Source organism: Vicugna pacos, chromosome 26, assembly GCF_048564905.1.
Source record: "Vicugna pacos chromosome 26, VicPac4, whole genome shotgun sequence".
Lineage (NCBI taxonomy): Eukaryota > Metazoa > Chordata > Mammalia > Artiodactyla > Camelidae > Vicugna > Vicugna pacos.
The window spans coordinates 15,750,807-15,763,783 of record NC_133012.1 but is presented as its reverse complement, the minus strand read 5'-3'; the positions used below and the strand labels follow the sequence as shown (position 1 = coordinate 15,763,783).

Here is a 12,977-nt window from a genome sequence, read left to right as displayed (position 1 = left end):
CTCTCGCATGATAGCTGCTTTCTGCTGCCGGGGACAGGCTGAGGATAATCCTTGTCATTGTTCTTGCCGCTCTGGTGCTTGCTTGTAGAGTTCTTTCCCAGGAAGTTGAGTTACTTTAAATCCTCAAGGCAAGCAGTAAAAGCCTCTGACAGTCAAGAACCATCCTCATGGGGTCTGGCTGTTGTAATATATTTAAAGATTATGATGCTGTAAGATTCTAGCCAACGTTGACTCTAAATAAAACTTGGTTTATGAGGAAGATGTCACACATACCACGTGCTATTATTACCGTGGTTCCACCGGGATGTCAAAGCAGCAGAGTTGTATCTATCCAGCCCCCTGATTATTTTACACAAGATCGTCAGTCTTGAGTGCCGTGGTGTCTGCCCTGGGAAGTGGGAAGTGCACTGCCCCTTCCACAGCCCCTTGCTAAATACAGCACAGGAGGGTAGGGTTGCTTTCTGTACTCGCTCCTCCGGCTGCTGGGAAACGGGTGAGAGCTGCAAGCTTGCTCTGACGAGGTCGTACCAGAGTGGCCCGCATTTCCTCCGATGAGAGTCGGCATGAGGCTATCTTTCTGTGTTGGTTTATGAGGATAACTTTCCTCTCTGACTTGAAAGTCCTATGCTGTTTTGGCACATGTTATACGTGGTGTTCAAATCAGGGAAAAGCATGGATTATGCAGTAAATCTTGCTGGGACAAGGACTATCTTTTCAGCAGGAGCTAGATTCCTACTCCCCATACTACGTACAAATATATTCCAGACTGATAAAAGTTGAAAACAGAAATCAGAGCATAAACTTGGATAGAAAAGACCTTTCCAGGAACATTGGTGTAAAAGAAAAAATTAATAATTATGAAAACAAAAGTTTTAGACCTCCCCTTTGTCAGAAACATTACAAACATGGTGATGGATGTTAACCATAACTAGACTTGTTTTGGTGATCAGTCCACATTATGGACAAATACAGGTAGACCCGAGGCACTGTGGGTTCAATTCCAGATCACATGGTAATGTGAGCCACATGAATTTTCTGATTTCTCAGTATATGTAAAAATTATGTTTACACTATACTGTAATCTATTAACTGTGCAATAATACCCTTGTATCTAAAAAAAAGGTACATATCCTAATTTAAAAATACAAAAAAACTATTACAGTAGTAACATTGAAGATACCCAGTCACCATAACAAATATAGTAATAATAAAAAGTTTGAGATATTGCAGGAATTACTACATAGATGACACATGACATAGTTGCATGAAGTGAGCAGATGCTGTTGGAAAAATGGCAGTGATAGACTTGCCCAACGCAGGGTTGCCACGAGCCTTCAGTTTGTTAAAAATGCAGTGTCTGTGAAGCACAATGAGACAAGGTTATGCCTGTATCTAGTCCTTGTTGCACATAATGTCATATGTCAGTTGTATCTCAATTAAAAGGAAACAATATTAACAATCAAACAACATATCAGGACAGCATCTGTGACCTGTTTACTCTGATAAAGGGTCTGTAAGATCCACAGGATGAAGACAGCTGCACGGTAGGAAAGAAAAGCATCAGAGAAACACAAATGAAAACTGCAGAGAGACGTCACCTCACACCTGTCAGCATGGCCATCATCAAAGACAACAAATTATAAGGGCGAGGATGTGGAGAAAAGGGAACCCTCGTACACTGTTGGTAGGAGTGTAAATTGGTGCAGCCACTAGGAAAGTTTGGGGTTTCCTCAAAAAATTAAAAATAGACTAACTGTATCATCCAGCAATTCCACTCCTGGGTATGTATCTGAAGAAAATGTAAAGACTTCATTTGAATTTATTGCAGCAGGATTTACAGTAGCTGAGATCTGGGAGCAACTTAAGCGTCCATCAACAGATGAATATATAAAGAAGATGTGGTATATGTATAAAACAGAATACTACTCAGCCATAAAAAATGAAAATTTGCCACTTGCAACAACATAGATACACATGGAGGGTTTCATGCTTAGTGAAGTAAGTCAGACAGAGAAAGACAGATACCGTATATCTTCACTTACATGCTGAATGTAAAAAATAAAATGAATATAACAAAAAAGAAACAGACTCACAGATACAGAACAAACTAGTGGGTTACCAGTGGAAAGAAGGGTGTGGGAGGGGCAAGATAGGGGAAGAGGAGTAAGGGGTACAAACTATTAGGTATAAAATAAGACACAAGGATGTAATTAATGTACAGCACAGGGAATATAGCTAATATCTTATAAGAACTTTAAGTGGAATATAATCTGTAAAAATATCAAATCGCTATGTTTGCACACCTGAAGTTACTGTAACATTGCAAATCAACTATACTTCAATGTTTTAAATGGTAAAAACAAGAAAAATAAGTGGATAGACAAAAAAAGGAATATAGAGAGCAAAGAAACATGAAAACATTTTACAGATGGTAATTAATGTGCTGTCAGTTCTTGTCTGTTTTTAAGAATATTACCCAGTGTTGGTGAATTTGTGAGGACTTGGTGCCCCATACATGCAACTGAGGGCTGTAAATTACTACTGCCTTTCTGGGTGGAGGCACTTTGGTGACATATAAAAAAGCTTTCTACCCTGGAATTCCATTTATCAAAATTGATTCTAGGAAAATAATTGATTTAATTATTTATTGCTTTTCAGAATTGCTTAGAAGGGGGAAAAACTGGAAAAAACCTGAATGATTCAGACAATGGATTTTGTTCGAATTATGTTCATTGACATTTTAATGACATTTTTGAAGCCATTAAAATCAGTATAGAGGCTTATTTAATGCCATAGAAAGATAAATGTGAAATTTTTAAATTTAATAAAAAGCTGGTTACAGAGCAGTATGATGTACAAGTAATTTAACTTTTATTTTAAAAAAATTCTACATTGAACATGCTTTTCTTCCCCCCTTAGTTTTTAAAAATGAGCATTGTACATGGATAAAATATTAATGCTCTTATTTTGGGAGACCGTAGAAACAAAAGGCAGTGCCACTGATCTTGGGAATTTATAATCTAATGGGTGGCTGGAGATGTGAATTTTTTGACAGTTATGCACAATACATCTTATAGACATTCTTCTACTAAGGAAGAGGATGTTATGGAAAAGTTGGACCCTGAGTTGAACTTCCTACAATTAGAATAGAGATTTGAACATAAAAGAGAGTAAAAATTATAAGGCATAAAAAGAAAGAAAATTGTGGCCATTAGTGTTGTGTTAGGGATAAGGAAGCGAGAAACGTGAAGCTTGCTGCTCCATGTTGGAGTTTAGGGCAGATCGGTTGGAGAGAGATGTTTTTTTGAATCACTGGTTTAAATATTCATTTCCAGATTTTTGATGATCATTAACAACAGCAAATAAAGCTGTCCTAGTTTGGATGTATTTCCTAGCATCTAAGTAACCCTGCACAACATGCACTAGACTCATAACATCATTGTTTTCTAAAACCAGATCACTGATGAAACACACACTTCTACACAGATTGCAGTGGAACCTGATTCTTGTTTGAATCTATTAATACGTTGACCTGCCAAACACTTGTATCAGCCATGACAGATCTTTAGTTTTTTAAGTCTTACTATGGATCTTATGTGATTATTTTTCATTATTGGTATCATTAGTAGAAACTCAGCTCTTTAATAGCATGCCTACCCCAGCTCCCAGAGCATTGCTCACATTTTGGTTTATTTGCTTCCATATTTGTTACTGTTTTTGCTTAAAGGTGGGATCCTACTATACATACAAATTTAAATCACGGTTTTGTTTTTCAACTTGACATCCTAACAAAGGCTTTGCTGTACTTCATAAAAGCTCATCTTACTGCTCATTTTTATAGCTGAAATTACATTGCTCTATCTTGGGTACGAGAATTTCCTTAAATTTTTTCCTTACTGTCCCTGGTGATCTTTATGGTCTCTTAAATCAAATTAAGACTTTGTATAATAACAAAGATGAACACTTTTTTATATTTAGGTACTTCTTCTATATTTAATGTAACTTTAGAAACTATGTACCAGTGGTCACAGCTGATCAGATATTTAATCAAAGAACCTTTTGGAGCCAGTTTTTAAATCTGTGCTCCCCCAACCCCCCAAAGTATACATATTATGTAAAAATCATTGTAACCCCAGTAACTGCTTACTCAATTATTCAAAAGGGTACATACATAGTGTTTAGGAGTGTGCCTGGCACATAGCATATCATATGAGTTGGCTGTTAATGGATTGTCAGGGCTGTCCCTTTGCTTTGGCACACTTGTGCTCAGTTGCCGCCAGGGGGCAGACTGTGTTTGGGGAAGAATTAAAATCTCCCTTGAGCTGTTGTGTCAGGTTTTCATCTCATGCACCGCGCGCGCACGCTCATGTGTGTGTGTGTGTGTGTGTGTGTGTGTGTGTGTGTACGTGTACATACGTTGCTGTACAAACAGGAACTACTGTGTTCCTGTTTGATTCTGATTCTTCCTTCTCACTGGCACTGCTTCTCTTTTTTCTTGCAGTTCCTTGCTCCGCTGTTTTTTGGCTTGTTTTGTTTGTTTTTGGCCTTTGATAGAGGAGTTCCCCAGAGGGTGGGAGCCACTGCAAACCACACAGGGCCTCATGGGGTCACTCACAGGGAGAAGCAAGAGTCTTGCTCTGTTTTAAAAGATCCTTAGCAGCATTACATTCTCACGTATGTGGCATAGCTTTAGTGTAGTTCAAGTAAACATGTTAATGACCGTGATGAATTGGTGGCACGGTGCTAATTTCTTCCTTTGGGTAGTCTAGGCTAAAGGATTTCCCTTTTCACCAGGATAGTTTAGAGTTTACTGTTACTTAACTAACAAAAAAAATCCTATATAGGATGGTGTCATGTCTATTTTTGATAATATCAGGGTTTAACTTTTGTCTTCTAAGTGTAATTTAAATGCTGATAAGTATCTTGGCTTTTACACGTTTGTGTGTGTGTGTGTGTGTGTGTGTGTGTGTGTAGGAGCAGAGAGAAGTGGTTTGGGCACATTAATTTGCAGATCTGGAAAAAAGGTGATTGTTTTTTAAATAATACTAAACTGGGATACAATGAAAAGGCAATACCTAAATGCAGCTTTTCTAGAATTTAATTCCGTGGTGGTTTGTGCTTCCGTAGTCATCCATGGGCACAGTGTTCACAAGACCCCTTGTCTGTGTGTGAACAGGCCATAGCTTTCCCACGGCAGGCTGTCGGGCTGGTCTCTCATTGACAACCTCTAAGATGACAGGCTGGGGGCTGAGGGAAGAGGGAGAAGGAATTATTCAAACTTTCCTTCCTGCCGGCCTCCTTCCCTCTTCACTCCCTAAATGCTCTGTAGAGTTTCTGAGAGAGTAACTGCTTCCTGCACATTCTCACAGCATTTAGTCTTTACTTAGGGTTAACAGATTCTGTACTGATTTCTGTTATAGAGCCCTCTTTGCTTTTTTTAAGGAAATCTTAGGAACACACATGTATCATTTTTTACACATTGTTGTCTTGTACTTTTTAAAATGAAAAAAGGTTAAAAGTTAGGGCTATTCCCATTTTAACAATACTAGTTAGCATTTTGCAGGTATAATTTTCTTGCATCCATGTCTTTATCTTCCAACCTCTATTGGTGTTTGCCATCATACCATAATGTACTTTTACAATAACTCTACTAAAATTAATAGATCCCAGTAAAGGATAAACAATCGCATATTCCTGATGCCCTAGTCTCAAAACATCACTGTTTTGAGAGGTCATCTGATTGTCTCTATAAATGCACTCAGTCAGGCAATAAGTGTGGTCCTTAAAATACCGCCTGTCTAATTTTTATTCCTCTGGAACTCTTAGATTACACCTGGTAGAGAAATTGCATTAACCTTTTATTGTTGGTTATTAGTGAGGTCCTCAGAATGCTGAATGTTAAAGCTGAACTTCAACCTTCTATCAATCTGTCATTAATATATTATAGTAAAAATTTTTTTGAAGTATAGTTGACCTAAAACACTATGTTGGTTCTGGATATTAGAGTAGAAATTGTATTGAAAATTGTAATTGGGAACATTTATTGCTTGAAGTCATTAACATTTTTTTCATGCTAATGTATTAGGTTTATGTATAGTTTTACATATAAAATACCTGAAGAAATGCCCAGTGTCATTGGGGTAAATATAATTAAAAGTTTCTAAAATCAGAACACAGGTTACTTTAATGAAATCTCATTTCTTCTAACGACTGAGCAGACACTAGGCGCTGGAGGTAGTTCCTTCCCCTTCGCCATCTGCCCGGTCACTGCAGTTGCTGGCGTTACTGGCGGTTATATTAAGCTCCTAAGACCACCCACTTTCTCCTCCCCTTCACCATCTCTGATGAAAACCACAACAAGCCGTTCAGCACGTACAGCGTGATGTCATTCGGAGCTGCTGCGGCTGGGTCTGCCGAGGGGAGATTTTACTCGGAGGAAGAGCTTTGTTTTGGCAACATCTGGGAGTGGAAACGGAAGCCAGGAGCACTTGGACCGCTCCGGGCTTTTTTCTTTTCATGCATGTGGCGGGGGTGACATCTGCCATGTAGGCATGTTTTCTGTCGCCGCGTCTCTTGGCCGCGAAGAAGAGTGCTGAGTTTAAGCAGACAGTATGTGAGAACCCAGAGGAGCTGTCCTTCTGTGTGTGAGATCTCTCCACCTGCTCGAAGACATGCTGTTGTCTCCCAAATTCTCCTTGTCCACCATTCACGTGCGGCTGACTGCCAAAGGACTGCTTCGAAACCTCCGACTTCCTTCAGGGTTTAGGAAAAGCACCGTTATTTTCCACGCAGGTTTGTCTCACCCAGATCTCTGTTGACTGTGGAGTGGGGACATCGTGATTAACTTGCAGAGGCTTAGCGGGCGTGTTCTCAGGGGGTAGATAATTGGGGAAAGAATGCTGTCTCTACTGAGAGAACTAGGTATAATTTTTTTTTAAAAAAAGCAATTTCTCTCGTGTCTCCGCATGTGAGTGTGTGTCCACCGGAATGTGCGGGTCTTTTGTGGGAAGCGGAGCCACCACCTTGATGTCCCTGTCTCTGCTGACACCCGCCCAGTTGGTCAAATTCAACATCTGTTAAATGGTACTTTGCTTCATGTGATTTTAGAACTAGGACACAGGTAAATTCTCTTTCCCGGAAAAGAGAAAGAGATGAAAAGAGGGTTTCTGTTGTTTTTTTAGTGCGATGGTGATGGGTTGGTGTGATGCAGGGAAAAATTTCTGGATTTTGACGGTTTCTGGAGTGAAACGTCCTGACGGTCGCGGAGAGGTAGTAAATGAACCACACGTAAAGTTTCCCAAGCTTCCTAGTGAAAATACTTGCAGTTACAAAAGGCTGCCTCCGATGTGTGTGCTTGGATCTGCTTTTTATCTTCTGTGCCTGTGGGGGACGCAAGTGCAGGGTGTACTTTAGGGCCATGTAGACCTGCCGGCTCACTTTTAGGGGGTTCACCTGCCCCCCCGTTGCCACCTCTTATTTAGATATAATTGCAGCTATAGTAAATTAAGTTGATGTTATGCTGTAAGAACAGAAGTGCTGTTATGCTGGGTTTGGACTAGTTCGTGTTAACGGTAATAAGATTGAGTGTGTAAATAGAAGATGTGTTCTCGTTTCACACGCCTGCCAGCCCTTTTGGATCTTGTTTTCCATCTCTGTCCCCAGTGATTTTTTTTTTTCCTAGCTGACTGCTTTTAGTTTTCCCAGAGGCTCTGCCTTCCCTGGGGGATAACTCTCACTTCTTCCAGCACCTCGTCCTGTTTCAGAACTCCCCGTGACCCGTCACTGGAGTCTGCCAGCCTTGCCCTGTTGGTCTGAGCTGACAGCTGAAGGTGAATGAAGTAAGTGAGGAGGAAGGCAGTGGCTCTGCCTCTCCCAGCTTCAATGCCACTGTCAGTTTTTCAACCATAAAGAATAAAAAGGTGAAAAAATAAAAATAAAAGGATGCCTCATATTTGCAATAACTTGTGTAATCTAAGATAGCTCCAAATGGCTTTTAATTTTAACTTAAAAAAAAATCAATCCATGCTCCAAGCTAAAAAGAAAATTAAACAGCACAGAAGGTGGTCCAGTTGCAAGTGAGCCCCTTTTTTACCCAGCCCGTGTCCTCCCCACAGAGGCAGCCACCTTCCTGGGTGTTCGTATATCCTTTTGTGACTCTATGTGTAAGCCTGTGTAGATATTTTGTTTTGTTTTACTTTACAGAAGTGGAAGCATATCTTAAATACTCTTCTATAGCTCACTTTTTAACATTAATATGTCACTGACTTTCATGTTAACACAGTTATCTACCTCTTTGCTTTTAGTAGTCAGATAACATCCCTTTGTTGGGCGAGCCATTATGTACTTAACCAGTCTTCTATTAGTAAACGTTTTAGGTTGTTTATTTTTGTGAAGCAGGCAGTTTTCCAAGGCTGCTTAAGCAAAAAACACAAGGCTTTTATTACCAGAACTTGACTAATAGTGATATTTTGGGTACATTTTATTTTTTGAATTTACATAAAAATATTTTGAAACATTCATGTGATTGCAGTCATCATTTTTAGAGCTAGAGTGTACTCAGAGCTGATCTAGTTTACCTGATTTTACACCAGGAAGTTGGAGGCGCCCAGAGAAATGATGAATTTGCCCAAAGGCACACAGTCAGTGGCAGAGATGGGACTAAAATCAGGGACCTCTATAAAGAATTTTTGGTTTGTAGATTTTCCCAGCTGTGGATTTTGCTGTAATTCTGTTAGATCTAGTGAATAGCAGTGATGAAAAAGAAAGTTTTGTGTGTGGGAAGCATTTTTAGATTAGGCAAAGAATTTAATTCTACTTACCCCAGTAAGAATCTTTTGAGAGCTTATCTCCAAGCATAACTCCAAGGTCTGAGAACTCTTCCAGTAAAATGGCCATTGAAGTCACTGCATTTACCCTTATCCACATGGCCTGCGAGTAGTTGCTTGTGTTTGTGTTGTTAGTAAAAGAAGTGGTCCTGATGTTGGTTGCTGTAGTGGTAGTGATGTTGGCCAGCATTCCAAGAGCCCGGGGTTGTAGCCTTGGGTTCTGCTAGTAACCAAGTGAATGACCCTGGCCATTTAACCACACAGGGCTATGAAATAAAGGGGTCAGACGAGGTGATTTCCAGGGTCCCTTCAACTTCAAATTCTGTGAATTTTCTGTCTACTGATGAAAAAAAAAAAAAAAACAACCCTGGGTGTATTAGTGACACCTGAAAATTCATCTTATATAAACAAATTCTCGCCTAATTTCCCAAGCTCAGTTAATACCCCTGAGTTCATTCTCACAGCACCATTCTTCGCCCCTTATTCTCTCGTCAAACCTTAGTCACCTTTGAATCCTTTTTCCTCATTTATCCACAACGAATTGGTTGCAAGAATCTAAGACTCTATCCTTTGAAACCTGTTTGTTTCTACCCTCTGTCTACTCTCATTCAGGCTTTATTAGCAAGTTGAAGCATTTGAAATTGCTCTTCTTAGAAGTAAAAAAAAATGGTCAAATACTGACAGTGCTGTGTCACCCAATCTAATACTCTGGGGTTCTTTGAAGGATTTAATATTTTTGGTCTTTGCCACCAACCTTTCCCCTGCTTCCAAACTATCTTTCACATTGCAGGATTCATTCATTCATTTCATAAATAAATATGCATTAGACGTGGACTGTGTGGCAGGTGCAATGCTAGGTGCTGAAAATACAGCCAGGACTAAGTCCCACGTGACCCCCGCCTTCACACAGCCCACAGTTTAACAGGGAGACAGACCCAGAACATCCTGCAGCTGTGGAAGGATGGGGACCAGGTGCCCAGGCAGCTCCTGGTGGCTGAGGCTAACTTTATCCAGGTCTTCCAGAACAAGTACCATTTAAGCTGGGACCCCAGGATATGAGGAATTAGCCAAGAAACAAAAAGTGTCCCAGACAGAGAAATCAACGTGTGAAAGCCTGGAGGTGAGGGAGAGTTTGGTTCCTTCAAGGAAGCGGAAGAATTTTCATACGTCTGAGTGTAGAATGCGAACAGAGAGGTGCCTGCAGTGGGGTAGTGGTTACAGGGAGCCAGACAGACGGGCCCTTTCTCTGCGCCCTGCATGGGGACCAGGCACAGTAGTGCCCTGTGACTGCGTGGCACCCACTGACAAAGTGTCTTGTCCCACCCAGGATGCCATTTCCTCTGCAAGTGGGGACAAGGAAAGAGAGTGAATTTGTCAGGGTTTGGGTGATGTTGCAGAGCGTCAGGTATGTAGAAATTTTCCTTGCCACCAGTTTTATTAGAACTCGGGTTTTCTATGAAGCTGGAGATGAGATACTTGTAATTATTATGGAAAGTGCCATTTTGAACCTCAGAGTTAATATTCTTATTGATTCCAGTGAAGGCAGCTCACTGCGCTAAGAGAGTTCTTTTTGCTGGGCTAGGAAGAAGAAAAGCAGTTACTACAGCAAAGAGGAGGGGGTGTATGTCCATATATTTTGAGAAAAGACAGAAGTATTAATAGAACACAATATTTTCATTTACTTCAAGCCACACTAAAGAGAACCATTGTGACTAGATACTTCGTAACAGTGAGGCAGAATGTGAATAAGTGTGTTTAATTGAAACGAAAGTCATCAGATTATGTTCCTAAGTTTGGTATTCGTTTTCGACACTGTCAAGTAGAACTTGCTTTTAGCTGCAGTTTGTTAAGACAGCGTAACTAAGAAGGAGCTTGTTTGCCTCACCTGAAAAAGGAGCAGCTCTGATGTTGTTCAGTGGCCCAGCAATGTCAGGATCAACACTTGTGCTGTTTTCTTAGCCATTTCCTCATGAGTGTTGCCTCATGATCTCACAATGGCTGCTGCAGGCAGGAAAAACCAAGACCCAGGAAAGGGGTGGTGCCACATCACTAATGCTTACATCTCATTGGCTAGATTCCAGTCACATGGCTCTTTCTACCTGCAAGGGAACCTGGGAAATTGAGTGTTTGACTTCTCCAGTCTCCGTAGTGCATGCAGGTACAAGACAGATTAGAGTCCTTTTATAGCGTCTGCCACATAGGAGGCACAACAGTTATTTCTCAACAAAAGCTGTTACTGGCCACTTATAGATGAGGGAAGTATATCACTTAACAAGTTGAATCTTGCAAACAGACCTCATTTTTTCTCTTTTATGATATGAACTTTTTTGGGTAGTGGTTATCTATTTTGTAAATATTTCAATTAAACACTTTCAAGTCATTCTGTTGTTTGGACGTATAAGTTAATATTTGATTTTGATCTCCTAAATGAATTAATTTTCAGTTGTACAATAATACACTGAAAAACAGTGTTCTCAACTTTAAATATGGTTTTTATATCTTTAAAATGTGTTAACAAAAGATAAATATTTTACTAATAGTGCATTTATGGTAGGGATCCTATTCATGCATTAAGGTGATGCTTAACAAGCTATAATTTCTCTTGTGTTTCTGTCACATTATAAAACATAGAAGCCAGTGAGACCATTTTAGAAAGCTTCCATAGAAGTACTGTATATTACTAATTAGGATTCTTTGTAAAAAGTTAAAATATTGGATCATTTGCAGAATGCAGAAGCCATCAGAAGAGCCAAGTTGAAGGATAACAGATGAGAGATGTACCCTTCCACCACCCCTTTGTTATCTCACTGTGAATCCACATGCGTCTTTTCAGCTTCCTTGAAAGCACACTTGCCACGTGGCTAGGCGTTAACCAAGAGCTGACGTTGTGAACGGCGTTATGCTAACCGTGTGCTCTCATAGACTCTTAATCAGCCCCTGTAGCTGTGGCAGTCCTACAGCTCCAGCTGTGCTGTGACATTAAAATGTACCCTTTAGTAGCTGTAGCAGTCCGTTTAAGAAAGCAGTGACGTGCGAAATGAATTTTCACTTAGATAATATTTCTGTAAGTTTTTAAAAGTTAGTTGTTGAAAGAGAAAGCCAGTGTATCTTAATCTCACGAGTTTCAGATAGCTGAAGTTTTACTGTGCCAAACTGTTTTTATGTAGTAGCTGTTTTCACACAGACATGGAAAATAAACCACATATTATGGTTTGGATTCGGATTTGGGATGGGAACTAAAGCAGTGTTTTTCATGAGGAGAAACTGGAGGAATATAGCAAGTGATATATAGTAAATGCTTACTTAATTAGAACCATTGAAATATTCTGGCTGTTTTGAGTTTTGAATAGTAGAGACTCACCCTATAAATGGAATAATGTAGATTATGATATTTTTGGTAGCTCTAACACATATTTTAGAACTAAAGATAATGTTCTACTAATAGTATATGCATATTACTGGAGGTTTTTTTTAAGGTAAAAAGACATTTTAAGTGTATCCAAAATTGAACATCATTTTTCTGTATTTGGCTTAGATGATACTTCGAGTTATTTTAGCTCATGAGGGTCCTGTTTCTAAAAAGCATCAATTACATAGCTCTGGGGGAAATTAAGACAAACAGAGCTTCCTTTTGGGTGAGAGGCTGGGCTTTTTCCTGCTGTTCCCTAGTGACCTAAGTCTTAGGCATCTTTCTCTCCAATGAATGACTTTTTCTTATCTCGTTGGTATTTTGAGAGTGACATTCTCTTTTTGTTGATTATTTGTGTCATAGAAATTCCTAATGTTGAATGTTTTCATCGGCTGTTCTAGTTTTTGTTTCTGTTGTAAGATAGTCTATTATCTCTAATACAGTAAGATTTTTGACCCACTTTGGCGCACTTTGGGGACTCCTCCCTTCACTTGGATCTTGTGTCTTCACATGCATTGATTCAGCCCTGCCGCTTTGCCCGGGGCCCTGTTTGACAAAGAGCCTGTGACTGCAGCATGGCCGTGGAGCATAGGGACACTGCTGGTGGCTGCGGCGCCCTGACCCACAGGGCCTGCCTCACTGGCACTGTGGTGGCATCATCTGAGCTGGCTTGTTCAGGGTGGAAAAGTCACAGAATACACAGCCTTTAAAATTCTGGAAGAGTAAATGTGCTTGAAGTAGGT

At 40.0% G+C, this 12,977-nt stretch overlaps 1 protein-coding gene and 1 long non-coding RNA gene across 11 annotated transcripts in view; one reads left to right on the top strand and one right to left on the bottom strand.

Moving 5' to 3' along the window:
- The window catches only part of MTUS1 (microtubule associated scaffold protein 1), a 130,030-nt gene that overhangs the window by 75,617 nt on the left and 41,436 nt on the right, over positions 1 to 12,977 (top strand). Inside the window, exon 6 of one of the 10 annotated variants that reach the window (XM_072950394.1) lies at positions 6,219 to 6,333. The exons of 7 other annotated variants lie outside the window; for them this stretch is intronic. In XM_072950394.1, coding sequence (XP_072806495.1) covers positions 6,219 to 6,238 — 20 coding nt within the window. In that variant the 3' untranslated portion in view covers positions 6,239 to 6,333. Of the gene's footprint in view, positions 1 to 6,218; positions 6,334 to 6,658; positions 6,793 to 10,877; positions 10,984 to 12,977 lie in introns of those variants that run through there. 2 more of the 10 variants (XM_006198020.4, XM_072950396.1) reach the window with 2 other exon arrangements.
- Positions 5,083 to 10,792, bottom strand: LOC140689487 (uncharacterized). Its single transcript, XR_012064491.1, has 4 exons — positions 10,711 to 10,792; positions 8,820 to 9,165; positions 6,377 to 6,818; positions 5,083 to 5,247 (listed from the first exon to the last, which is right to left on the bottom strand). It is a non-coding gene; the product is annotated as an uncharacterized lncRNA (long non-coding RNA).